General features: G+C 42.6%; 4 protein-coding genes across 8 annotated transcripts; 2 read left to right on the plus strand and 2 right to left on the minus strand.

Moving 5' to 3' along the window:
- The first annotated feature begins 2141 nt into the window (after positions 1 to 2141).
- On the plus strand, positions 2142 to 3058 carry LOC100829450 (protein EARLY RESPONSIVE TO DEHYDRATION 15). 2 transcript variants are annotated; one of them, XM_010232935.3, is made up of 2 exons: positions 2142 to 2506; positions 2607 to 3058. In XM_010232935.3, exons 1-2 carry the CDS (start codon positions 2278 to 2280, stop codon positions 2795 to 2797), a joined length of 420 nt encoding a protein of 139 aa, XP_010231237.1. In that variant the 5' UTR covers positions 2142 to 2277; the 3' UTR covers positions 2798 to 3058. The 2 variants fall into 2 exon arrangements, with proteins under 2 accessions (XP_010231237.1, XP_003560939.1); XM_003560891.4 differs by having other exon boundaries at positions 2143 to 2506; positions 2604 to 3058.
- A 681-nt stretch (positions 3059 to 3739) lies between these two features.
- LOC100841380 (adenylosuccinate synthetase 2, chloroplastic) lies at positions 3740 to 8111 on the minus strand. 2 transcript variants are annotated; one of them, XM_003559493.4, is made up of 4 exons: positions 7735 to 8111; positions 4629 to 5321; positions 4240 to 4551; positions 3740 to 4133 (listed from the first exon to the last, which is right to left on the minus strand). In XM_003559493.4, exons 1-4 carry the CDS (start codon positions 8023 to 8025, stop codon positions 3963 to 3965), a joined length of 1467 nt encoding a protein of 488 aa, XP_003559541.1. In that variant the 5' UTR covers positions 8026 to 8111; the 3' UTR covers positions 3740 to 3962. The 2 variants fall into 2 exon arrangements, with proteins under 2 accessions (XP_003559541.1, XP_024312088.1); XM_024456320.1 differs by lacking the exon at positions 7735 to 8111 and adding an exon at positions 5836 to 7697.
- A 2538-nt stretch (positions 8112 to 10649) lies between these two features.
- On the minus strand, positions 10650 to 18462 carry LOC100832516 (pescadillo homolog). The gene is made up of 14 exons (XM_003560899.4): positions 18314 to 18462; positions 18140 to 18225; positions 17691 to 17819; positions 16684 to 16803; positions 16468 to 16593; positions 15953 to 16037; positions 15724 to 15834; positions 15486 to 15579; positions 14808 to 15088; positions 14595 to 14702; positions 14313 to 14434; positions 13277 to 13481; positions 12408 to 12641; positions 10650 to 10967 (listed from the first exon to the last, which is right to left on the minus strand). The coding sequence occupies exons 1-14, from the start codon at positions 18335 to 18337 to the stop codon at positions 10878 to 10880; spliced, it is 1815 nt and encodes a 604-aa protein (XP_003560947.1). The 5' UTR covers positions 18338 to 18462; the 3' UTR covers positions 10650 to 10877.
- A 2092-nt stretch (positions 18463 to 20554) lies between these two features.
- On the plus strand, positions 20555 to 24428 carry LOC100841988 (denticleless protein homolog). 3 transcript variants are annotated; one of them, XM_014902252.2, is made up of 16 exons: positions 20555 to 20918; positions 21036 to 21144; positions 21265 to 21329; positions 21441 to 21479; positions 21573 to 21669; positions 21771 to 21867; positions 21973 to 22039; positions 22125 to 22201; positions 22391 to 22469; positions 22544 to 22623; positions 22717 to 22801; positions 22890 to 22958; positions 23035 to 23102; positions 23190 to 23238; positions 23439 to 23894; positions 24017 to 24428. In XM_014902252.2, exons 1-15 carry the CDS (start codon positions 20709 to 20711, stop codon positions 23820 to 23822), a joined length of 1575 nt encoding a protein of 524 aa, XP_014757738.1. In that variant the 5' UTR covers positions 20555 to 20708; the 3' UTR covers positions 23823 to 23894; positions 24017 to 24428. The 3 variants fall into 3 exon arrangements, with proteins under 3 accessions (XP_014757738.1, XP_014757737.1, XP_010231256.1); XM_014902251.2 differs by having other exon boundaries at positions 20557 to 20918; positions 22541 to 22623; positions 24020 to 24428; XM_010232954.3 differs by having other exon boundaries at positions 20559 to 20918; positions 22541 to 22623; positions 24017 to 24416.
- Positions 24429 to 26224: the final 1796 nt, after the last annotated feature.

Genomic DNA, 26224 nt, shown 5'->3' on the forward strand with positions numbered 1-26224 from the left:
TGCCGCTTCCAAGCCGGACCCCTGATACTAAAAAACTAAACTCGCAAAATTTCATCAAATTAGGCAAATATATCAAATTAGCGACATTTCATAAAGTTTGGCGACATTTCATTAAATTTGAGATAATTTACATAATAAAAAAACTAGTCGTCTAGGTGGTCCATCCACGCGTCGCCCCCGCTGTCTTCGTCGTCGCCGTCGTCGCCCGAGCTGTCGAAGTTGAAGCCGAAGTCATCGTCGGAGTCGATGACGATGACTCCCGGCTCCTGCTTCACCGGCACTCGTGCCGGCGCCGGCGCCTCCTTCGCCTCCTCTTTGGCCGCCTAAGCCGCCAGCCATGCCTGGACCTCGGCCTCGGACGCGTAGCCGAGGAGCCGGCGCCGCTCCTACGCCTGCCGCTCCGCCTCCTCGCTGCTAGCGCGCTAGGCGGCGCGCTGACCCAGGAACTTCTCCGAGTCGGAGTCGTCGCGGTGGTCGATGGCGGCGCTCTCATATTCTGGAGGAGGCGCCCATTCCTCCGGCTCCGACTTCAACAGCCGTGCTCCAGCCGATGAGGAACCCGGCTCATCTCTATCCGGGCGCGAGAGGACGAGCCGGACGCCACCGCTACCTGGGCCGGTGGAGGGAGCGCGGCGCCTCCATCGAGCCGCCGCTGATTGCCGGCAGCGATGTGGGCGAGGACACCGTCGATGGTGCGCCCGCGCCAGAAGGCGCGCTGGCCTTCGGTGCGGAACAACATCTTGGACGGCACGGCGGTGCTCGTCGGCGAAGTGACCGGCCCAGGCGGTGCCGGTCTCCCGATCCCACTCTGCCGACGACTGCTGCGCCGGCGTCAGGGTGACCCAGCAGGGCTGTCGTCCCACTCCGCGATGATAGGTAGCCCGCCGCCCGGATCACTTCGGCCTTGTCCCAGCGGAGCCAGCGGCGCTCATCCCAATGGGCCATGGCGTCGAGGGCGAGGGAGAGAGAGGAGAGAAGGCGAGGGAGGAGACGACCGAGGTGAATGAATGGCGAGGTCGACGGCGCGGCCTTTTATAGGCTGCCGGGGGTGTGAACGCGGCGGGAAACAGCGTTGGGAATGCGCGGGGGCGCGCCGCGTGGATGCCAACGGGACCGGGCAGCGGTTCGGCGACTACCATAACTCGCCTGTGAAGCCGAGGCGAAGCCAGTGGCGATTAATGCCGAAGCCGTTGAGGGCAGTAAATGGCGCCGACAAGGCGGGCCCACGCCATAAAATGCGACGCCGGCGCCCCCGCTCGCCTCCCCTTGGGCTGGGTTCGGTCTGGGGGCGCCGGCTAACTTTTTGGGCCGTGCCATTTAAAAAAACAAATTGGGGAGGCTGCCTGGATCCAAATTTTCACGCCAGCGCCCCCCAATCCCGTTTAGGGGGCCTTTGGGGGGCCTGGCTGGAGTTGCTCTTAATCACCTCGCCCCCCGGCTGGACATCTCGGAACGCCGGCACGACGGTGATCAACAGGACGATGTTGGATGGGTGGCGAAGGTAGAAGTGGAAGACATGATTGAGATCGAAGTGAATAAACAAGGAGCTCTGACACAATGGAAAATAAACAAGGAGTCTAGTTAGAACAGCTCTACCGAGATATGCTAACGGTTAGGATTCTAGCTAATCCTATAAACCATATACTCCATCCGTTCTCATATTCACAATATTACAGGTGTCTTGACATTATTTTAGTACATAGAACATAGATATGTTTGTTTTAATAAAAAAATTGAGTCATTTAATATCGAACGGAGGGAGTACATCATACTTCCTCCGTTCCTAAAAATAAGGTGTATTTGTTTTCTTTGACCAACAATTAGTGTATTAATATATACTTTTGTGAAATAAAATTGATATCATTGCATTTGTATCAAAAGAATACTTGTTTATGGTTATGATGTGTATCATATAAGTCACAGAGTACATCCTTGTGTCAAAGGAAAGTTGCACCAGCATGGAGAAATTAAAACACGGTCGGACCGAAATATGTTTTCTCGCTCCGGACAAGGGACGACCCATGATGACACGTTGTATACGTCGGGGAAACAAGCAGCGGCATGATACTAGAGTTGATAGTTCCGTGGGCCGGACCGGATCATTATCATGTCCACCGCAACGGATAAGAACGGCCGGCCGAAAAGATCCACGAGGGGCACTATTATATCATCATCACTCGTCCCCAGAGCTGAGCCGTACCTATCCCCGTCCATTCACAGCAGCAGCAGGACAGGAGCGAGCCAGGAATTGAGACTGGAAGAAGAAGCGAGAAAGGCATGGAGGTGGCGAGAGGCAGCAACGGCGGGAAGCTGAACCCGTGGGCGGAGCCCTTCGTGCCCGGGAGCTGGTGCCGCCCCATGGCAGTGGAGGCGGAGGCGGAGGCAGAGGTGGATGACTTCTCCCCCGAATGGTGGCGCCTCGTCGCGTCCTCGTCGTCCTTCCGCGACCGCTGGCTCCGCGACTACGGCGACCTCGGCCTCCTCGACGACGCCGACGACGCCCACGGTATGTGTGTGTGACCAGCCGGCCCAGATCTACTTCTTTACGCTTCTCTGCTTGCCTTTGCTGACAGCGTCTGAAACGTGGTTTTGTTTGGGGGCAGAAGGGGACGGGAGGAAGGAAGAAGTGGCCGCCGGTAAGGAAGGCGGCGGAGGCGAGGTGGCGCCGTGGGGCATCGAGAAGTGGTGGCGGGCGCACGTCACGCAGCCGGAGGTCCCCAAGTACGCCGAGAAGGCGCCTAAGAAGGTCCCCGGCGGCGCTAGGTTCAGCCCCCGCACCATCCAGCAGCCTCGCTGAGCAGCCGGCAACTCTCCTCCACCCACCGAGATCCATCAATCTTGAAATAAACGACGAGGAAAAGTAAACGAAAAATAGTTTTGTGAGCTCTTCTGTGTTCCGTAGCTTTGCTTGTTCATCTTGTCGTGTCGTTTTAGTTTGGGTTGTTTAGGTCAAGGTCGAACTGGGATGGGATGGATCATGGATCCACTGCGCGCTGTGTACAGATCCTTGTAATAAGATGCAGTGAGACTTTCTTTACAAGCGCCATGGTTTGTTTCAGTATACCGCTACATGTCGTAGCACCATGGTATCTACACGCGCCGAACGCTACGTAATCTGGTGGTATCGGACTGGGATCATGCCACGCTGAGGCCCCATCTTTTGGGACAGAACAGCTGTAACGAACGAAGCGGTTTAGGACGAGCTTTGCTGCTGTAAACAACGCTTGGCAAGCCAACTATTTGAGCTGTATAACGTAATTCTTGACTCAAATTTGTCCAAATATGAATGTATCTATTCTTAAAAAGCGTTTAGATACATGTAATATTTCGACAACAATTTAGGATTGGAGGGAGGACTTTTTTCTAAGCTTCAAGTCGTTGATCGTTCTTTTTTTTCTGTGCTTCGGCGACATTAGGCCTAAAGAAATAAGCAGCTAGTTACAAAATGAATAAATATTTAGCAGTGCAAAAAACTTAACGAAAGTACATTTCTCCAGGGCCACAATATATGATAACATACATAGAAAAATATAATAGGCAATATCTAAAAGCCATGCCCGGTCACAATGATATTTTTTCTTTCGGGTCAAAAAGAAATGATATTTTTTCTTTTGCCTAAATAGTCGCAATGGAATTTGGCACCAGACAAAACCCCAGCGTGCTATAGCAAATCGGAAATTATTAGGCCAACGACCTTTGAAAGAAACCTGCAAGTGCTTGATTTTCAACACCGAAGGACTACGTACAGAAGTACACATGGCACATATGAAACATAAGTGTCAAAAGGTCTTTTATTTTAGGTAAAAGACACAAGCAGTAACAATTACTGTCACCTGGAAGAAAACAGAAGGGTCAGAATCTTGTGTCAATAAATTAAATCCCATTTACTCGGACATGAACAATGCAACTCCACAGACCCATTTCCTAGTAGTGGGTCTTAAGATGTGTTTCAGGAAACCCCCCTATTTGTATATGAGGGCATCACGTCCAGGTCCAACACCGATGTAATGGACTGGAATACCGACCAGCTCCTCTATCCTCTCCACATATAAACGAGCAGTCTCTGGCAGATCATTGTAGTCACGTACCAAAGAAATGTCATCCTCCCACCCAGGCAGAGCCTCATACTTGACCTACACCAGCAGAGACCAGAGAGTTGTCGTCAAGCCAAACGAGAACCACGTTGAAATTACACGACTGAAATACAGACTTGATGGAACATGACATGTTGTTTCTTACCTTTGTTTGCTCCAAAAGATCAAGGTCTGAGGGGAACGATTCAATTGTTTTGCCGTCTTCAGTACAATAAGAAATGCCCAGCTTAATTTCCTTGAGTCCCGTAAGCACATCTAGTTTTGTCAGATTTAGAGACGAGAAACCATTGATCTGGCAGCAGTATTTGAGTGCAACTATATCAAGCCAGCCACAACGCCTGGGCCGACCTGTCGTAGTCCCGAATTCCATTCCAGATGCACGGAGCAAATCACCAGTCTTGCCCAACAGCTCTGTTGGGAATGGACCAGATCCAACCCTGGTTGTATAAGCTTTTACCTACACATAGAAATGTTAGGTTTTGGAGGGAAGGACGGTAGAAAAATGGTAAGCAGTTGAAAGATAATTGAGCCCACCACTCCAATGAGATCTCCGATGCTTCTTGGAGCGATACCGAGACCAGTACAAATTCCCCCAGCTGAGGGACTTGAGGAAGTAACAAATGGATATGTACCGAAGTCGATGTCTAGCATGGTAGCTTGACCACCTTCAACCAATATTTTCTTCTTCTGCAAGATCGACTCATTCATGAAATGCACAGTATCGGTAATATAAGGCCCCAGACGTTCAGCAAACCTTCCGTACTTCTCAACCTCTTCTTTGAGCGTCTTGCTACTGTATTCAAATCCCTTGAAGCGCAGGGCTGCATCTTTCAGTAGGGTATTGAGTTTAGCACCAAAGGTGTCCATATGCCGCAGATCACTAACTCTGAGTCCGTTCCTGATAACTTTGTTCGAGTAGCATGGTCCAATTCCCCTCTTTGTTGTTCCTATAAAGGAATTTCCGAGCTCTACTTCTCTAAGTCCATCAACAACTTGATGAAAATCAAACAAAAGATGGGCACGATCTGATACTAGAATTCTTCCTTCACAGGAAACTCCATTAGACTCCAATCCATCAATTTCTTTAAAGAATCCAGGAAGGTGAACTACCGCTCCATTACCAATCACACACTGCGTGTTCTCGTTAAGAATCCCTGATGGAACAAGGTGCAGTGAAAACTTCTTCCCCTCAGAATTATATATGGTGTGCCCAGCATTAGCCCCACCCTAAGAAGTAATATAAAACATCCTACAAGTTAAAAAGATAAATCATGCATAATCAAATTCCAGGTAATATAATTGACTTCATAAAACCATGGAAAAGGAATGATAAGTTAACTAGTTAAGTGAACTGTATAGTATATACAACTAAGTTTTTTAAAGGGGTTAATTTGATATATGCCACTGAAATTCTTGTGTAATCGAAAAATACCACAATAATTCTCATATTTCGAAATACGCCACTGCAGTGGCATTTTTCGAAGTATCTGCATATTTGCAGTGGTATAGTCATACTTTAACCCCCGATAATTTGGAATTTCAGAAATAAGATGGTTGTGGAAGAAACAAAAACTTCAATAGGCAACATTTTTATCAACAGTGTTAGCCTTAACTAGAGTACTGTGATAGGTTATAACTTTTGTAACAAGTAGAAGTTGTATAGTATCATTTTTGTTAGCAAGATTTTGCATCAAGATGACCAGTAGGGGAATGTAGATGAAACTGTCTCTTCCACACATACCATTCATGAGATTGGTAAATGCTGCCACGCTTTCTTTTGGACGGGCGAGGACCATGCAAACGGTGGAAACTGCAAGGTGGCTTGGGATGAGGTCTGCGCGCCCACTGAAAAAGGAGGGCTGGGCTTTCGCTGCCTTTGCACCCACAACTCATGTCTTCTTTTGAAACACCTGCTTAAAGTACACTCCCCAGGTTCTGCACCCTGGGAACAACGCTTTTCCGCCTCCTATGGTTGGTCCCCCTTCCGCAACCTTGGGGATGTAAACTCTGACTCTACGGTTTGGAAAGACATCGCCAGTGGTCTCGATTTCCTTAGGTCGATCTCCAAGGTCACGGTTGGTAATGGGGAGTCCACCGCCTTCTGGCTTGACCTTTGGATTGGGCAGGAGACCCTTGCCTCCCGCTTCCCGGCCTTATTCTCTCACTCCTTGAGGCCTAACATTTCTGTCTCCTCAGCCATTTCTTCGCTTGCCAGCCTCTCGACGTTCCGTCCTCGGTTGTCGAACATGGCCCTCAATGAACTTGGCGATTTGCAAATTTTGGTTTCTACTGTTGTCTTGAATTTGCAGGCCGTCGACGTACGTGTTGGGCGATTGGACGGTAAGGCTCTATCCACAAGTTCTGCATACTCAGCGGCCTTCGCCCCTAAGGCTGATGACCACGCGGCTCCGGCCATTTGGAATAACTTTGCCACCAACAAGTGTCGGATCTTCCTCTGGCTTGCAAACAAGAACCGGCTCTTCTCCAACGACAGGCGCTTCAGACGCGGGCTGGCGACCTCCGCAAAATGCCCCTTCTGCGACCTCGACGAAACGGCTACACATATGCTTCTTCACTGCGAGTCCATTCGGCCCTTGTGGGACGCTCTTCAGTCAGTTCACCCTGACTGAAGATCTTGCCTCCGCATTCAGGATCTGCTTGTTCATAGGCCTAACGACAGGGTGCATGCCACGGTTATCATCTCGATTCTTTGGAACATCTGGAAAAGAAGGAATGCTCTGGTCTTTAACAACGTTATGGAAGAGCCGCATGTTGTGGCCCAAAGATGCTCCTCCGATATCACCTTATGGTCCCTCCGCTGTTCATCCTCAGCTAAGAAATCAATTCTAACCTACTGGGGTCTCATGTTCATGCATCTTACATCGCACCTGTAATTTGAAATCTCCTTCTCTGCCCCTTGTAAATTCCTTTGTAAATTTTCGTTTGGTTCAATAAAGTTGTGCAGGCTGGCCTTGGCCCGCCGTAGTTCGGGTCAAAAAAAGAAGGGGGGTACGAAACTAAAATGATGCATGCAAGTTTTATTCAAGTACATAGTACTAGAAAGGCAAGAAAAATCAGGTGACATCTGTTGAAAGCATCAATACAACCAAATGAAGCATTTATTTTTGACATGGACAACAGAAATAAGTAATGATGATACAGTGGTAATGAGAAAACAGGAAGGATGGTGTTTGTTGGACATGTACTTCTCTCAGACTCTCAGTGAGTCTCTCAGGAAACTAGACAAACAATAAAAAAATGCTTGATGAGAATGAGTTAGTCGTAAACAAACCACGGGTCCATAAAATTTCAATGCGTGTTTTGAATGATCAACTAAATAACATACTCCCTCCGATCCATAATAAGCGTCACTGATTTAGTACAAGATCGGAGGGAGTACAAGATAATAGAGCACCGTCAAGTCAAGTCAGAGAGGCTTCTGATCAACTATGACTTCTTCTTTTTTGCGAGGGATCAATTATGACGTTTAAAGGTGCAAAATTGTCTCCCATAATTAGCAGGAGTCACCATAACAAATATCCTGGGAACTATTATACCCGGGAACAATTCATCGAACACCATCCGGACTTGAGAAAGGGAGCATTGAGCAGCAAATTAAGAGCGCGCGAGAGAGAGAGACCTGGCACCGGGCGACGACGTCGAACCGCTGCGCGAGTATGTCTACGAGCTTGCCTTTGCCCTCGTCGCCCCACTGCGTGCCCAGCACCCCGGCCACCTGGCTCAGGGACTCCAGCCGCCCCCGCGCGACCGCGGCCGCAGAGGACTCCTCCGCGACGGCGGATACGGAAGCGGCCCTCAGCACCAACCTCCGTAAGCGCGTCGTAGGTGGCCGCGGCCCTCCGAAGCGGCAGGCGGCGGGAAGGAGGAAGAGGGTGGGGTCCAGGGAGACGGACACGGAGGAGAACGGCATGGCGGGGAAGGGAGGGAAGAGACGACACAGGGGAAGGCGAAGTGATGGCTGGTGGGCTGGGCCTACTTGGAAGCGATGGCTGTGCATGCGCCGTTATCCTCTCTGCAGCTCTGCTCACGCTCAATAGCGAATAGGGACGGTTTGGATTATTTCAAGTCACTCCCTCATTTTTAAAGGTTGGTGTATTTGATTTTTTAAGACATGAAATTTATATTAACAGAATGGTGTCTTATAAAGTTATTATTGGTAAAACTCTTGTTTAACTAAACCAAATACATCAATCTTTGTGCGAACTGAGTGTAACTCAGGTTGTTGGGTCCTTATGGTGGAACCAGACCAACCAGGTTCAAGTCTCTGATTTGACATGGCTGCTCGCATTTTTTTGAATTTATTCCAAGACCTAACCGGCGTTGAGTTTTCAACGGGAGTGACGTACCCGTCAACTATGATGCGCTTGTGGTGACTTCGTCAATCTTAAGATGATGTGTCGGACCAGTCTCTCGGAGATGCTCATAGGGGTAGAGTGTGCGTGCATACGTTCATAGGGATGAGTGTGTGTGCGTGCTTGTGAGCGTCTGCGTTTCTTCTGTGTTTTCTAAAAAAAAATACATCAATCTTTGTGAAATGAAGGGGTACTAGCGAAAAGGGTCCACATATGATGGCTCCAGATTTACAAAACAAAAAAAATATATGAAGATTATGCTAGTACAATACTACTGAGTCACCTGTCCGCAAACGATAGATGTAAGTACTTTTGGTGATGTGGAGGGAAGAGAAGGAGGAGATAGAGTGAGGTTGTTTGTAAAATTATAGATAGTCTGCAAAATTTCTATAGACAACATACAAATGGAAATTTGTTATGATGGTGTTTATAATTTGTACTCACGTAAATTCATGACTAAATGTAGACATTTACAGACATATTATTGTGCATGTTGTCTGCAGAATTATCTATAAATATAGTGATATTACAGACATCACCTATCTAAATCATTGTCCTTGCCTTACTTGTACTAGATCAAATAAGCCATAACCACTCTCGTTCTAACGGATCTTGTGATATCTATGTGCTTGGGGAACAAGGCTTTCTCTTAATAATGTAACTAGAATAATTTGTGAGGTATAAGAAATAAATAGAAAAGAAAGATATGAGTATCTTTTTAAAATAAGAGATGATCTATATATAAGAAAGATAAATCAATCTGTTCTATTGTACTAGATTTCACGTTTCTTCACATCTATTTAATTAATTCTATTCATTTAAGCATTAATCGCAAGGTATAACTACATAACATGTTCCATTACTTTTTCTAAAGGCATGAAACCCATAAGATAATGTAGTTTTATCAACCATTTATACTTATACACGTGAGGTAGGTGTGATAAACAGTTTATACATGTCAGGTAGGCTTGCTAAACATTTTATAATGTTAAAGATAAAGATAATCATGAATAATGTCAATTCAGATGAAAGGAGAAAAACAGTTACCCATGGACAGTTACGTAAGAATTTAATCTACTATGTTTACAAATTAAAGAAGAGGCGGTGATTTGACTTGGGGCTATCGCGGTACCCGACCTGCATCGTTGAGTAGGGGTTTTTCTTCGTTTACAAATTAGATTATTAGTTGTAGTTAGGGTATAGATCTATTTCTTATGCCCACAGATTATCCACGAATTGGCTGGTTAAGATCAGTAATTAGGTAAATAAATCTTATTTAAACCGAGAAGTGGTTTTTTAATAATCATGCTAATGAAGTGCATTCTTATATGTATTCCTCTATTAATGTACTCATGTTATTTCAAAATACAAGACGCACACATTTCTAAACAATTGACCAAGGATAGTCTACACACGTGTGTGTTGCATGATACAATATTCACAGTGTTGGATTCATTTTTGGAAATGCTTTTCATCAGAATTAATTTTATACGAACAAACTCACGTATAATTAGAAAAATCATTGGTTAGGGTTTAAAACACTATTTTGACCAAGAATTACTTTATTCATATATGATTTATATGATATAAATGATAGTTCGAGATGAAGTAAAATCGACAAAAATACTAAATAATGTTGGTTCTAAAAACATTTACTAAATAAAACGCCCTTGAAGTTAACGAAGCTTTTCTGTCCTGGAAGGCAAAAAAAACAACTTGCTAGTTTGTCCTTCTATTTTTGGGGCTTACGGAAATACGCACCGTTGCTCGTTACTCGACCATGGACATGCATATTTTATTTACAATTATTTTACATTGGGAAAGTTTTCTCTTTTTTTTTTCCAAGGATTGTTCTCCTGGGTCTGCAATTTTGAATTTCTCGTTTACACTACTCATAATAACATACAAATTCTCAAAACTAGGCTTCCAAAAGGAAAACCTAAAATGAGAATTTCTCCCGAATTCTACAAGAACAGGGCCGGTAACATTTGCTCCAATAATGCAATTCTTCAGACGAGAAAAACTACTACTGCAAAATTTCCATCTGACGCGATATTAGAGCTGGGTGCAATCCAAAAACATGATCGCGGCTACAAACAACACTTCAATTATAAGCGCGCATGTGCAACGGTGTGTGAGTGTGCGCATAACCAAGGAGCATCATCTCAAAACAAAAAAAAACTCAATGAGCACAATAGTAGTCACTTAAAAAGATCAAAGATTACTATCAAGTATCTCGGTATCCAGTAAATACAAAACATAGATACCAAAAGGGTGAATACTTATCACGCATATTTAGCATGCAGATGTGCTGATCATGGCAGCAACTCTACAAATGCAGTGCTGCGCTATTGACTGGTAAAAGTGCATCGAAACAGATACGTCAAAGCCCCCTCACGAATTTGCTTCATCATTTACGTTTGGCAGAAGCACTTGAACTGGCTTTCCTTTTCCTTTCCTTTAATAATTCAACGTTGCTCCTTTTCCTCTCCTTGTTAATCTGCGGTCGCAAGAAGTACCAGTTATATCTCGAAAGGCCGTTCCAAAAGGGCAGATGTGTGCTAAATACAGCTTAAGTGGGTAGAGAAAGGCAGTCCGGTAGTATAGTAAAAGCAAAGATCCAGCTAAGCGTATGTATTGAGGCATTAAATGCACCAAAACATTTAAAAGTAACCCCAAAAAACAATGAAAAACATGGATGTGGTACATAATGGTGCGTATTTTCATTGTTTTTTATGGGGGTACTTTTAAATCACCAAAACATTTAAAAGTACCCCCAAAACACTTAAAAGATGGTCCACGCAGATTTCAGTACATACAAAAAAAGTGATGTGGGATTTTTGAGAAATGTGGTAGGTACTCCCTCCGTCCGCGAAAGAGTGTACGTTTGGGGTTTTCCAAGAAAATTAAACAAGCTAGAAAATGCATTGGAAATGTCCCAACCACCATCTCTCTCCTCTTTAATTCTTCCGCCTCCAATGAGCTAAGTGCATGAAGAAATGTTATTGGGTTTGATTTCCATGCAATGAGAGAGAAGCATTTTTTTTCTTAGTCTAAAGTGCTTTTAGAAGAGAGAAGTACACTCTTTTGTGGACAAATTTGAAACCCAAACGTACACTTACTTGTGGACAGAGGGAGTATGTAGGAATTATGTAATTGTGTGCTACAAATCCAAATGACTAACAGGAGAGTTACACTGTATACCTTACAAAAGCCACTCTAAGAGAAAACACACCGTAATATTGGCAAGTAAACAATTGAAGAATACAAAAGGCGAGTAGTTCTTATAAAAAGGGAAGTGCTGCCAAGTAAATAAAGAACTCCGTCCGTTCCATAATTCTTGTCGAAATATTACATGTATCTAGACGCTTTTTAGGAATAGATACACCCATTTTTGGGCAAATTGGAGACAAGAATTATGGAACGGAGGGAGTATTTAACAATAAATCCATATTGATGCACAGAAGAGAGATACCAAGCAGAAAGGGCATATTAGATGTGGTTGTGAAACCAAGTTATGAAATGGATAGAGTTACTGCGACAAACCAATGGTTGTATCTCGTAAGAACTATGGTTTTTAGAATGATATAAGAACTCAAATCATAGCCGCTGGACCAAATTTTGAAGGCTGTGGATCAAGGTGAATCATGCATAACACTGGAAGGTGGAAAGGCAAAGTGCAAAGTGAAATAAATCAGGGATAACTAGAAATTATGATGATTTAAGTGGTGCGATCTGGTCCATCAATTCAAAGTCTCTATTTTTAGACGTTACTATTTTAACAATCAATACAACCGTCTCATAAAATTGGGCAAATTTTGACCAAAGAAGAGAACTGCGATTTCTTTCAAAACAATTTGAAGACTAAATGAGCAGCACATTATAACATTGAAGTGCAAGAGTAACTAACAGTAGTGCCATCTAGTACAAGGACACTTACCTCAATTGCTCTAATAAGGCCTTCCGTCTTGTTAGACACGAAAGACTTAGACATCTCAGCCTCATCCTTCTTAGCTTGTTCAACTAGATCATCCACTTGATCATTAGCTGCATGAGCATCATTATCCACCGCATGGGTTGGATTATCCCCCTTCTTATTTGCCAAACTAGAGAAAGTCTCTCCCTCAATTTCCATCTTCAGCTCTTCGTGGTATTGTTTCTCTAGCATGTCCAACTTTGAAAGAGAGAAGGGAAAAGCATTACACGAAACACATTACGTGCAAAAATATAACTTAAAACAAGAGACGAGTGACTTTTATACTCCCCCTGTTCCAAAATATAAGGCATATATAAATTTGTCCTAAGTCAGAGTTTTCAAACTTTGACCAAGTTTGCATGAAAAGGTATCCACATCTACAAGACCAAATCAATATCATTGATCCATCATGAAATATATATTTTTTTAGCACAAAGATCCATCATGAAATATGTTTTCATAGATTTGGTATCTTAAATATTGATGTATTTTTTCTATAAGCTTGGTCAGACTTCAAAAAGTTTGACTTGGGGCAAAATTAATATCTTCTAATTTGGAACGGAGGCATCATGAAATATGTTTTCATAAATTTGGTATCTTAAATATTGATGTATTTTTTTCTATAAGCTTGGTCAGACTTTTAAAAAGTTTGACTTAGGACAAAATTAATACTCCCTCTGATCCTAAATTGTTGTCGAAATATTACATGTATCTAGAAGCTTTTTAAGAATAGATACATCCATATTTGGACAAATTTGAGTCAAGAATTTAGGATCAGAGGGAGTATCTTCTAATTTGGAATGGAGGCAGTACTAAAAAGGTAAGGAGCTCACCTTCCTCTTCTTTTCAGCAACTTCATTATACTCTGATCTCGCATCTACCATCGAATTATCCTGATCTTCATCACCTAAACCAGGCAAGGGCAACACCTTGTCTTTAGAAGCAGCTCGCAGTCTCTTAAGGATCTTCTCTTCAAACTCAGGAGTATAACCCACTTCATCATTGTCCACAAAAGGAGATAAATGTGGTGGAGGCACCCTAAGAAAAAAAAGAAGATTAAGCATTAGTATCATCACTATGTAGTACAGTTATAGCATGAGTGTGATTAGTTGAAAATATTCTTGTACTGCACACAATGAGTTGTAGACAAAAGGCTATCAGTTCGACATGCAAGGCACATTTTGTCCCATATATAGACTACGTACACCAGTATATAATACCACCAGACACAGGAGTATCCTTCTTTTTATTGTGAACTTGGAAGATTTTTAATAATATTAGAAAATGATACAAGATTTCATAGCAGTACATTGCGAAGGAGCCGAATAAGGTCAGAAATAACGGCAACATGACTAAGGAGTGAGAGAGATTGTGAAATTCCTTGTAATTTGAAAAGAATATTGTAAAAGTGATTATCAGCATGCTATTAGAGGTTAACTGTGCACTTGAGAAACAATTTTTAGATATTCAGCTTTCTGATTGGGCGGTTAGATTAGAATTGGGTGGATATGATGGTTTGCATCAAACCCTAATTCATACTTATATATTGGTATGATATGGTCAATAAACAACATTTGGTGAGTATGATGTGGAACAGGCATTCAATTGAGCTAGTAAGCTCATATCATAAGTCCAGCAGCTTCAATATTCCATTATATATACATTATAATTTTTTAAACGCCATTACCATGTCATCGCACACAGAACCATCACATAGTAAAGGCAGTTTATTGAACTTAGATTGGAGATAGCAGTTCCTGATTCCGAATTTCAAAATATACATAGAGTAGCGCCCACGGCTGGACAAAATATGTGTATATTTGAGTAAGTGTATTAAAATATATATTATCGATAGCCAGTGAGATATACCTTCCAACAACATAATATTCTGTTGGCAATACTATGCAATTGTTTACACAATCAAAAACCCATTGTGGCTGAACATACTCCCTAGAGAGGAAAACATGACTTTGGGTTGGCCTGTCAACAATCTGTGAAATAATGAGTGATAAATCAATTGATAATTCCTAGCCAGGAAATAAACTGCATTGGAAGAAAACGTGCACGTGCGAGGAAGATGGTTCGTGGTGTAAACAAAAACTAGACTACTCTGATACCACTGGTAGAAGGTTATGGGCAAGCAAAACATACCTGATGGGTGATGTCTTGATCAGTTTCATCAAATGGAGCCCCCTCTCCTTCCCACGAAACAGTTCCACCAAATGCCGGAATAATAAATAAGAGAGACTCCCTAGGAACCTGAAGTGAAAAGAAAGAGAACAAAAAGATCAGATAAAATATCAAAGCTGAGGCGATTAATTGAAATATAAAAGGCTAGCAGTAGACCAACTTTCAGTTACCTACCTCACGACTTAAATAAAACTTCAAGTTTTTGAATAAACTCCTACACTCTTTAACAGTACTGTCCTCTGTATCATCAGCAGTTGATTCTTCTACAAGATGCATTAATGTGCCAGGTTCATTAGCTGGGAGCTGATGTTGAAGCTGTGCTAATCTGAGTTCAGACTCAACAGTTTTTGAGCCCTCTTCATTATTTTCAGTTTCCTTGTCTTTAATTAACCCATTAGTCTCCGGATTTCCTGGCAGTCTTCCAGAAGACATATATCGGGACAATGCATAGAGCTCTGGTAAGAACAGAATAAGAAGTGTTAAAGAAAGAAAAAAAAACCATAGAGAAATATAGCAAACAGAATCAAGGGAACAAATAATAAATGAATGAGAGCACACGAAGGAAAAAAAATGTTGGTTGATGTCACTATAATACTCCCTCCGTCCGACAATACGGGGCATATTAGGGTTCGGTTGACCAAGCCTTTGACCACAAATTACTTCATGAATATGTGACTAATGTGATCGAAATCATAACCATAAGCAAATATCCTTGAATAGAAATATAATGGATATGAATCTATGTCATATAATTATATATCAATAGAGTATTTGTGGTCAAAGCAGTGGTTAAAGGAAAGCTAATACGCCCCCTATTGTTCGACGGAGGTAGTAATAAGCACCAGCACTTACCAGCAGCTAAAGCTTCAAGACGAGGATCCAGTATAGGAGGGTAGTTTACATTTATTGAATGGTAAAGCTTGAAGTTTATAAATCCTAGAAGAGTCTGCAGGCAGGACAGGACAGTCAGAAAACTAAAAAATCAGTAAGCATAGCACAGATAACATCAATATTTTTTTTCTAAATGGATGTGATAGTGTAGAGTAGCAGAAATGCACAGGAACTAAAGAGTAGTCACAATGCTGCTTACCTCGTAGAATTCCAAAAAGGTAAGCATCACATTGAAGTCGACATCATCTGTCAAAACTTGCTGAAGAGCATGTGGAGTTAGCCAGGTAATCTTTTGCCCTTGAACTTCAGCCTACAAAATAAGGTCAAATTATAAATATTGACTATAGCAATATAGCATGCGTAAATGCAGTGAATAGGAATGTACAGAAGTATCAAGAATTCAAGATAGGCATGACTGCAAAATTTACCTGGTAGTATATACCCTTGACAGATATAAATGTCTTCCGCAGGGCATTAGTTCGAGAAATATATGCTTGCCATTCATGGCTTAGCCTACAAAGTACAAAGATGGCCAAAATGAATAAAAGAATGCATGGACAGCATTGTATATTAGGAAAGCAAAAAAAATGAAAGAGGTAAACACCAATGTTCCTTCACACTGCAAGATTGTTCTGACAACTAAACACAGGTGGCTTGCAAATTAACAGAGTCCAACAGAATTAATATGGATTCTTGCGTCATCCAAGTATTTCGAGGCTTCTGGGAAGTTTCTTACTACTTTTGCGATTATAAATTCTTGCTTCACAAAACATGAGCCAAATACAAAAATGAACTGTGGTGGCTATACATGTCATGAAGGTCAAAGCATGATCCCCGATTGTAATCAGTAGGAACTTAAACCCTGTTTGAGGGTTATATGTGTGAGGATAGCAGATGTGTGTGTGTGTGGAGGGGACGGGCATTGTTCCAGAATAGAACATACCTGCGGCAGTTATGAATTCGCTGTACCTGCACACGTTCACCTTCAACAGCAGGCAATGCCGCAAACAAGTGCACCATCGTTAGGCAATCATCCAGGTCTCTAAGAGCGTCGACAAAAGTTGGATATCTGTACAGCAACAAAAGAAACATGGATGTTATATAGAGAGTGCACAGTATGTATCAATCCCAGAAATATCATCTTAAACTCACTCAGCACCTTTCAATGATAAGCCTATCGAGTTTGTAAGTTGGTGGCCGATTCAACAATCTGTCTGCCAGATCCCTGTTTTTCTTAGCAATAGCTTTTTTAACTTTCTTTCTGTGAACCTTGATTTCCCTGAAATCAAACATGACAGAAATAGCATTACAATTAATAAATTCTGAGCTATGAACAAGGAGTTATCATTATATCATACAACAATAACTCAGGAACAGCCCAGTCTATGTAGTCATACGGTATCTGCTCCATGTGATAAAAACAGCTTAGCTAGACACCATATGTCAACATTGTTAAGCACACATACAAAACGAACAGACAAGATTTTAATCACTGATGATCAACTAACTACAGAGCGCTAAATATAGCTCTCCACCCAAGGTCACTAACTCGTTGTTGCATTCCTCAGAACAACAAGCTGGTTAGTACCGAGTAGATAAAAATAAATCAAATACCAAAATCTCGTTTGGAAAGTTCCATAGTAACATATTAGATACAGCTTAGTTAGACACCATAGGTCAAGATTGTTAAGCATACAAAGAAAACAAACAGACAAAGATTTTAGTCACTGACGATCAAATAACTACATGTTGCTAAATTTAGCTCTCCACCCAAGGTCACTAATTCGTTGTTGCGTTCCTCGGAACGACAAGCTCGTTAGTACTAAGTAGATAAAAATAAATCAAACACTCAAATCTCATTCGGAAAGTTCCATAGAAACAGATTAGACTACCAGCTGTGAAACAACAATGCAAATAGATCCAGAGTACCTACCGTTTGCACTATTGAGTTCATATCAACTATCGCTGTCACCTTAGTTAACACAGGGTAAATGGCATCTCTTTAAAATTAAAGATGAAATTGCAACCGATTCCTGGAACTCTAGACTACGCCCACATGGTATATAACATTGAGCACTTAAGCAAAGAACTAAAATCAAGAAACTCCATCGCTTGGAGAGTCGTATCAATGCATGTAGGAGAATTTACTGTCAGGAAGCTAAGTACCTGAACTTCTCAATCAAAGGGTCATGAGCCAGGAAGGCGATATCCTTCATGTGATAGTAGGTCTTGTGGTTCCCTTCCACCTTCTTCTTCGGCTCGCGGGGAAATACACCCTTGAGAATGCATAGTTTCCTGCAATATATTGTGAAAAAAAAGGTAAACACAACTCTTCTCGGCGACTTGCAAATAAAATCTGCCATCCTACTTTTCCCACGCACACAACCAGTATAGAGCACGGCGAATTGGAACAATCAGCTCTGCTAACGTTCCAAGCCACTCGCCACCGAAAAATTGGCTTGATGGCTTAATGAGGTGTGTTTGAGCTGACAAATACGATGGTCGAGAAAACGTACGCAGCAGCCGAAAAATTGGCCAAAATCAATCGCATCACCGCTCCTAACTAACCACTCGTGTCATCGGCAATGAGCAGTGAAAGGGAGGTCAAAAAGAACCTGAAGACCGCGAGAGAAATCTGCAGGTAGCTGACCGCCTTGGTCCTCGTGATATACTTCGCGGCGTTCCCCTCCTTCTTCTTGCCCTAGAACAAACCAGAGGCAACACCTAAGAGACCCTGAGGACGACAGACGAAAGTTCCTCCGAAGAAAGGAGGGAGACGGGGGGATTACCGCGGGCCGGTAGTGCTTCGGCATGGTGGCGGCGGAGGCGGTCGCTCTTCGGAGAAGGCGAAGGGAAACTAGAGAGAGGGGAGTTGGGATTTAGGGTTTTGGCTTATATTGCGGCGGGGCGGGGCTGAGGCGGTGGGCTTGGGGACTCTGCATAGTGGGCGAGAGATGGATTCGGGCTTCGGGTTTTGGGCTGTTGGCGTCTGCTTCCGGTCGTGTTTTTCTTTTCTTCGTTCCGAATGTACAACTCAACAAATTTCGCTCAAAAAAAAATCAACAAATTGATGTCATTCTTCTCTCAACAAAAAAAATGTTGTCAAAATTGGTCTCAGTCTTCTCTCAACAAAAAAAAAGTTGTCATTATATCTGTTTGTAATATACGAGGCTAGAACTATAAGCTTGTTTGACTTTCATTATTCGGGTCTGAGATCCTGGATTTCTTTTGGCTTCCACGAAACAACTTGACGGCTGTCATGAAATTTGATACAACATACAATCTAAAATTTCATGTAATCACACATATACCTAACCAAAATTCATATTTAAAAGTAATCATTTCTCTAGGTTTATCCTTCATTCTACAGATCCATGTGTCAAACGACCATGTTTTTTTTATCTAGAATTCAAACTCAACTAAACAGAATTCTATAAAAAAAAATCTGATTTTGTTTCTACCAAATAAAATGAAAAAATGCCGCACATACTATACATTTCTTCTCCTTCATGTTTCTTCTGAAAACAAGAAACGAGATCGAGGATTGAAATCCATGGGTACTTCTCAGGCATTAACACATAGTAACAAACAAAATGTGCATGTACTTCATATGCACGGGTCATATATAACTTAAAAGAAAAACCATTCTGCATTTTGCATATGCTTCTCAGGCATTAACACATCATTAAGAAAGACAACTCCCGGTAGAGTTTATGCACAATTACATCTTGTTGGAACAACTAGCATGGTGTTGCGCAAGAAAAATATTTATACATCTTTACTGCCAACTATCATTCATGTGAAAACTTTTTTATTTCTCAACTTCAAATTACATTAAACTCTAAAACCGTGAAATTCTTTTGTCTGTGCACCATTTTGTGCATGATATTATATCAGTACGACCGATTAAAACTTTCGATACTGTAGGTCGGCTGAAAATATATAAGATACGACATGTCATGTTTGCGGTGATATTACAAAAATAAACTTGAATGAAATTGGAGTCACTGGAAAGGCAAGGCTAAACAACTCCAATACATCTAGAAAAGAAAAACCAACCAACCCCGAAACACCCTGGTTCAGAAGCGTACCACGTTTTATATGTGGTTTCAAATAGTAATTCACAATTAAAGTTTAGAACGCAACTCATTGTACGTCAATGATTTAGTGTACAATAGAGACATCAGATAGAGGGGAAGCTCATTTTTTCATGTAGCAAACATTCTTGGAGAGGCACCTATGTTGAGATTTTCAAATGGACATAGCCGGTGTCAGCGTGGATGTCGAGGAATGTGGTGACATTTGATGACAGACATCATGACGTTCCAGATGAGACAGTAGAAAGACATTGCATTAGTGGAGGATGACGAGATGCACTCGGCAAGATAGGATAAGGATAGTGGTCTTAGGGATCCATGTCAACAAGTTAGTTGGGATTACGAGGTGAACGAGATCCATTGGTCGTGGCGATATTTGTGTGGGATTCAAGGAGAGGTTTTTGGGTTAAAAGCAAGGAAAGTTGAGTAGCGAACATGGAATCGGGATTTCCAGCTCATTATGATTAGAGGACATTTCAAGTCATAGTTAGCATGACTAAGAGGCTTCATACAGCCTATGAAACACTGAAAAAACTTGTATAAAGCGGAAATGAGTAACGTGACGTCCTTGTGTTTCAAGGACGGTTGATCGATCTATGTCATGTACTTCAAAATATGTTCATATGGCGGGCAAAATGCGGCTCTGACGAAAAATTATGTGTACCCATAACAATTTCAAATTTTAGTTTTTTCTGGGCGATACTGATCGACTAAAAAAAATTATGATTAATCGTAAGGCCCGAATAGTTAATGTATTTGGCCTCAAACCAAGCATGACGCAAAAGCGCCTCCTGGTCCCACTTGCGTGAGAAGGAAACCCAACCCAGGCGCCAAATTCTAGCCGCGGATTTCCCGAACCAGAGCCCAGCGCGGCAGCGCCGCCACAGCTTTCGCGGCTTCTTCTTTTTTCCCGCGGCTCGACTATGAAAAAACTCTTCCCGCCGGCGCCTCGCCCGCGCGGAGCAAATCTCCTCACATAAACCTCGCTCACCCGCCAACTCCTTACTACAATCTCCATTCGCCATCTCCCCCCCCCTCTCTCTCTCTCTCTCTCTCTCTCTCTCTCCACCCCCTTCCTCTCCCTCAGATGGCGATGCGGCCGAGACACTCCCCGTCCTTCTTCGGCGGCCTCCGGGCCCGGGAGCTCAGCGGCGGCAGGGGGTCCTCCCGAGCCTCGGCGGCGCGGCTTCCCTACCTCTCCGATCTCTCCTCTGACCCCGGCGACCGCGGCTGCGGGGTCATCTCCGTCGAGCACTCCGGCGACCCCGCCATCCCTTTCGCCGTCTCCTTCTGCAAGGTGAGCCTGCCGTGCCACGGACCCGAAATCCCCCTTTGATTTCTCGTGTCCCGCAGCATCAAAAGATTTAGATTTGGGGAAATAGATCGCGTGCTAATATCTCGCGCCTTTCTTCAGGCCCCGCAAATCTCTCGCCTTCTGGCGGTCGCCGACGAGGACGGTTACGTTAGCATCTACGATACCCGGCGGCGCCTCCCATCCAGATCCTCGTCCATAGAGAAGACAGGTTGGCTTGGATTCCCCTATCTGATCTAGTGTGCCTGCTGTCTGATTGAGATTCTGGGTATTTTGGGCTCAAATTGGTTGGCGGCCATTTGTTGCAATCTAAAATCTTGGTCTTTTGCAGCTGAAACGAGGCTGTCCGATTGGGTTGCTCACAACAATGCAATCTTTGATGTGTGCTGGATCAAGGTAACCACATTTTCTTGCAATGTGTACAGTGTACTATTAGTATATTTGTTTCCTCCGCAATATATGTGTCTATTTGGCAAAGTTAGGAAAATATTTGTTTCATTTATTCAGGAGGGATCCCAATTGCTGACTGCATCAGGCGATCAAACAGTGAGTAATGCAACATGACCAATTAATTTGTTCACCAACTATTATTTGCCTGGCTCTTGCATAATCTCGCTGGGATTGTTTGTTCTGTATCAGGTAAAGATATGGAGCGTGGAAAATCAGAAATGCCTTGGTGTGCTGTCGGGACACACTGGAAGTGTGAAGTCACTGTCATGTCATTCTTCAAATCCTGGTTGGTATTCTACACACTAATTTGTATACAATTAGCTTGATACATCCTGTCTGCAAAAGTTGTTGCGGACTCCGGATTCAAGTAGTTAATTGTCTGTGCAGAGCTTATTGTTTCTGGTTCAAGAGATGGTTCGTTTGCTCTTTGGGATCTAAGATGTGATCCCAAAGCTCCAAATGGTCAGGGTGAAGCATGCCTCATGTATGTTATCTTAGGGCCAACTCAATCTAAATCCCGCCTTTTAACTGCAATTGTCAAATGTCTATGTAGCATCTTTCACTGAATTATGCATGCGTCACGTGCTAGGTCTTCTGCTGTTGTCAAAGAAGCACACAGTCCCACACGAAGAAGCCGGACAAGGTCTCGAGCAAAGGTACTGAATCTACAAAGATTTTACTTGTTGCCGGGAATGATTGTGCACCCGCTCTATTTCATTTGCGGATACTCGTCAATTTTAGGGAGCTTCGACGAGCATCACATCAGTTCTTTATTTGAAAGATGACATTTCTATTGCTACTTCTGGTGCAGCAGACAAGTAAGGCACCACTCATCCATTTTATCTTGCATTTACTACTTAGTTTCCTATACATGGCTATTGATTTATGCCAGTGATACATTTGAATTATCTATATATTACTATGACCACAACACACCTCATTTTGTACTTTCATTACATTTAACTTTAAATATTACTAACCGTGTTGTCACCTTAAATGTCTGCCAGTGTTGTGAAATTTTGGGATACAAGGAACCTTAAAGCACCTGTTTCCAACAAAACCTCTCAATCAGCAGCACAACCATTGGTAAGAAGCTAGGAATCTCAACGCAATATATTCATAGCTCAATTTCGAGGCTCACCGATCATTTGTTTCAGAAGGATGGGGTGAAGCATGGGATCTCTTGCTTGTCTCAAGACTCGTATGGTGCGTATATTGCTGCATCATGCATGGATAGCAGGTAACTATAATATTTAACCATTATTCAGAACTGTGAAAAATTGATGTTATTTGCTAAGCATTTCTTCTGACTTCATAAACCTCCCACTTACAGGATCTATCTATATAGTGCTCTCCATATGGACAAGGGTCCAGTAAAGGTTTACACTGGCAGCAAAATTGAATCTTTCTTTGTCAAGGTCAGCGAGTGCCTGACTGGTTTAGTCCTTCCTCTTCAAGATGCATATCCTTATTTAATTTAACGCCTGATTTGGTGCTCGAATGCAGTCTGCTATCAGTCCTGATGGGACTCATATTCTAAGTGGTTCGAGTGATGGCAGTGTTTACCTGTGGCAGGTATTTGTTTCACTCCCATTATCTTCTCTTTTACATTCCATATTATGTTCATGCTAATACCTTTTCGCTTACCCAGGTTGATCGACCTGAAAATGGCCCTATAGTTCTAAAAGGCCATGAAGGTGAAGCTACTTCAGTTGACTGGTATGATCTATGTACAATAATCACTACCTTTAATATCTCATTGTCAATCTGATGCTCATGTTGCAGTGTGAAATCCACAATTTTCAGGTGTGCTTTAGAGGTTGGAAAGATTGTATCATCATCTGACGATTACACGGTGAGTCTTGTAAAACTTCAAAGTTTCATATTAGTGTTGCCTAGCCTCTCAAGTACCACAACAAAAAAAGGACTCATTCATCTCACTGTTCAAATCAGGCGCATTTATAATACTTGTTCGCATCTAGTGTACAAATGTGAGGAACAAGAGTTTAGTTAGAAAAGTTAAAACTGTTGCTCACATGTTTCTCTGTGTGCCAGGTTCGTGTATGGAATACCAAGAAAGTGGATTGTACCAACATAAGCTCCCCCATGGTCATACGCAAGAGGGTAACAGCGCCAAACGTTGAATGCCCAAGGTCAGCTAGCCATGAACGAGCGACTACTTCAAGAGATGTAGCAGTCTGCACCAGAGCTGACAGTGAACTGATTGGCAGTTCACATTCCCCCCTGAAGCCCAGAGTGCTGGAGTTTGGCACACCAGAGTCTGCAAAAAAGAGAGCCTTTTCATTGTTTCAGGAGGAGGCCTTGGACATGAGGAAGAGCCCAGGAGCTCAAACGAACAGCCCCTCTTCAGTTCTAAGCCCACCTCCTTCGCTGAAACGGAGAACAATTCGGGATTACTTCGCCAGTAGCACATCTTGAAGCATGAGACATCCTAAAAAGTAGAAAGTATCATGGAATTTTAGCTGCCCTGAGGAGCATTCTTAAATTATGGTGAGAATCTTGTTTTCTGCATGTACTTTGGTCTGTCATTACTTTTTTTTTTACGAAGCTTGTAGTATGTTGATTCTTGACAGGTGAGTAGGCTAACTCATAGCTCCCTGTGTTTTCTTTAGCAGGACCAAGGGTGTTAATTGTGAAGAGACATGCAATTCTTGGAAAATCCTTCTGGGGAGCTGATCTGCCGATGTGCTTATACTTTCCAACGGAGGCGAAGTGGTGGTCTTTCTTTCCATTTCCATTGGCACATGATCGATCGATCTGAGGAAGTGGATTGTACATGATATATTGCTAAAACCATGTCTTTTCTCTTTCGTGTTCTTTCCTCATTGACCTCGTAAGGTTTTGTTTTGAGGAAACCTTAGTTAGTAGTCTAACAAAATTAAAGGAAGCTTTTCCTGATTTCACTTGGTGAATTGTTGGTAAATAAAGATTCATCTATCTTGCTGGTCAGTGAATTCTCTGTTGATTTGTTGCAAAAAAAAAGAACTATCATGTTGGCAATATGTTTTGAAACATTAGTGTTGAGTATTGTGGACTTCCTGCTTGAATGAGCTGATGAGGTATCAAACAAATACCCATAACTTGCTATCTTTCAGCATCTGTTTTTTCACTTAAAAATCAGAGTACAGAGGTTAGCAATGGGAATCATGCTATTGTCAGTCGTGTACACGGCGCTGCATCAGACATACAGTTTCCTCATGATCTGAATTTATACGAGACAGATCAATTTTGGGAAGAATCTTGAAACTGTATGGACAATGTGACATTTACCTGCCTCATGATCTGATTTTGTAAATTATTGTACAGTTCTAATCTTTGTCTATCTTAAGGTAATGAAAAATAGTGCTGCTGAATGTCTATCCTAGGCACAATGCTCCATGCCTCCATTTGTGGATTTGTCGATCGCTTATACTTTGTCACGCTATTAACATACGGGTTCATCTCTTTTCCAAAGTACGCCTAGAAAGGTTTCATGAGCAAAAATCAACGACACTCCAATGGCCAAAGACAGCAAGAGTAAAAGATTGGAGGGGAGAACCAAGCTCAGATTGGGTGGTCAGTCCAGCGAGATATGCTAGCTGGCCACCAGAGTTTTGACTCTTCAAAATCACATTTTGGTGTTTCATTTTGCGAAAATTAATATATGTATTTATAGTTGGTAGACGGCATGCAATCATGCATCTCTTACATTTTAAAGTAAGAAAAAGTTTTGAAAGTAGCAATTTAAAGATGTAGCAGTTTATGATGCAAAACAAATTTGAAAAATATCAAAGATTTCACATTTCTTCACATATACCAGTCTTGTTTCCTTTCAATATACTTATATCTTTTTGTGCCAAAGGAGTTTGTTGAAAAGAATTTGGTTTGCCGTCAACTTATTTTCTTCCAGGTAAGAAAAGCTTTTTTAATTAAATCTACAGGAAAGTGCAAGACAAAGACATGCGTATATTCATTAGAAAAACACCTGTATATGTATTTTGAGCGCTACTATGCATAGAATAGTTTTGATACGACTTTGTAACGTCTCACTCGGCGATGCTGCTCGCCGATCTTGCTGATGCCGGACTCCAGGTGCGGTAGCTGTGGACTTCGGTGCCCGTTGGGCTCCTAATTTGCTCCAATATGCTGTCTGTCACCACGGAGTTATTGCTATTGCTGTTGGCTTCAATCGGTACAGCACTGGAATTTATCTTCTTGACGAGTCCTCCGATGAGCTTCACAGCATAGTCATCTTGGAGCAAGAAGCTGCTGGGGATGTGTATTTCTTTAGTCGGTGTCTTCCTTGCATCATGGAATCTAGGCAAGATGATAAACATGCAGAAGACCATGATTCTCATCCATCCGAGTTGATTCACCGACGGCAGATGAGAGAGCCGTCGTCGATGATCCTCAGATTTGATGGAACAGATGATTGCAATTTGGGCTCAGTGTCGCTTCCTACTGATCTACAGCCCAATTGCTCTGAACCTCAAGTGCATATGCCCGCTCAATTGCTGGGAGAGCCGCTAGCTCTTCGGCTGGCACAACATGAGAGGTCCCTGAAGACTACGGCTGTGGTTGCACGCCAGACCTCTCACCTGGCCTGCCATCAGGCTCCGGCGGCTGTCTTTTTCGTCATCTGCATGTTTGTTGTATTTCCTGGTTTCATATTGTGCTGGTTTCATATTGTGCAATTTGGCACTGCCTCTGTAATTCCCCATGTTGGTGTTTAATATATATCTAGTTGTTGCTTTAAAAAAAAACCGTTCTGATTTTTTTAGAAGATTTTAGGCCTACTTTGGATCGAAAAATTATAGAGAGTTATGATACTTACATTTTTT

This window comes from Brachypodium distachyon, chromosome 1 (genome assembly GCF_000005505.3).
Source record: "Brachypodium distachyon strain Bd21 chromosome 1, Brachypodium_distachyon_v3.0, whole genome shotgun sequence".
NCBI classification, from domain to species: domain Eukaryota; kingdom Viridiplantae; phylum Streptophyta; class Magnoliopsida; order Poales; family Poaceae; genus Brachypodium; species Brachypodium distachyon.

Coding starts and splice junctions, on each gene's coding strand:
- LOC100829450 (XM_003560891.4), top strand. CDS start 2,278: ATGGAGGTGGCGAGAGGCAGCAACGGCGGGAAGCTGAACCCGTGGGCG. Junction 2,507..2,603: donor CGACGCCGACGACGCCCACG/GTATGTGTGTGT, acceptor GTTTGGGGGCAG/AAGGGGACGGGAGGAAGGAA.
- LOC100841380 (XM_003559493.4), bottom strand. CDS start 8,025: ATGCCGTTCTCCTCCGTGTCCGTCTCCCTGGACCCCACCCTCTTCCTC. Junction 4,552..4,628: donor TCGGAGATCTCATTGGAGTG/GTGGGCTCAATT, acceptor TTCTATGTGTAG/GTAAAAGCTTATACAACCAG. Junction 4,134..4,239: donor ATCTTTTGGAGCAAACAAAG/GTAAGAAACAAC, acceptor CTGCTGGTGTAG/GTCAAGTATGAGGCTCTGCC.
- LOC100832516 (XM_003560899.4), bottom strand. CDS start 18,337: ATGCCGAAGCACTACCGGCCCGCG. Junction 18,226..18,313: donor CGAAGCACTACCGGCCCGCG/GTAATCCCCCCG, acceptor GGTTTGTTCTAG/GGCAAGAAGAAGGAGGGGAA. Junction 14,435..14,594: donor ATCAAGACATCACCCATCAG/GTATGTTTTGCT, acceptor ATTATTTCACAG/ATTGTTGACAGGCCAACCCA.
- LOC100841988 (XM_014902251.2), top strand. CDS start 20,709: ATGGCGATGCGGCCGAGACACTCCCCGTCCTTCTTCGGCGGCCTCCGG. Junction 21,330..21,440: donor TTGATGTGTGCTGGATCAAG/GTAACCACATTT, acceptor TCATTTATTCAG/GAGGGATCCCAATTGCTGAC. Junction 22,802..22,889: donor TTGAATCTTTCTTTGTCAAG/GTCAGCGAGTGC, acceptor GCTCGAATGCAG/TCTGCTATCAGTCCTGATGG.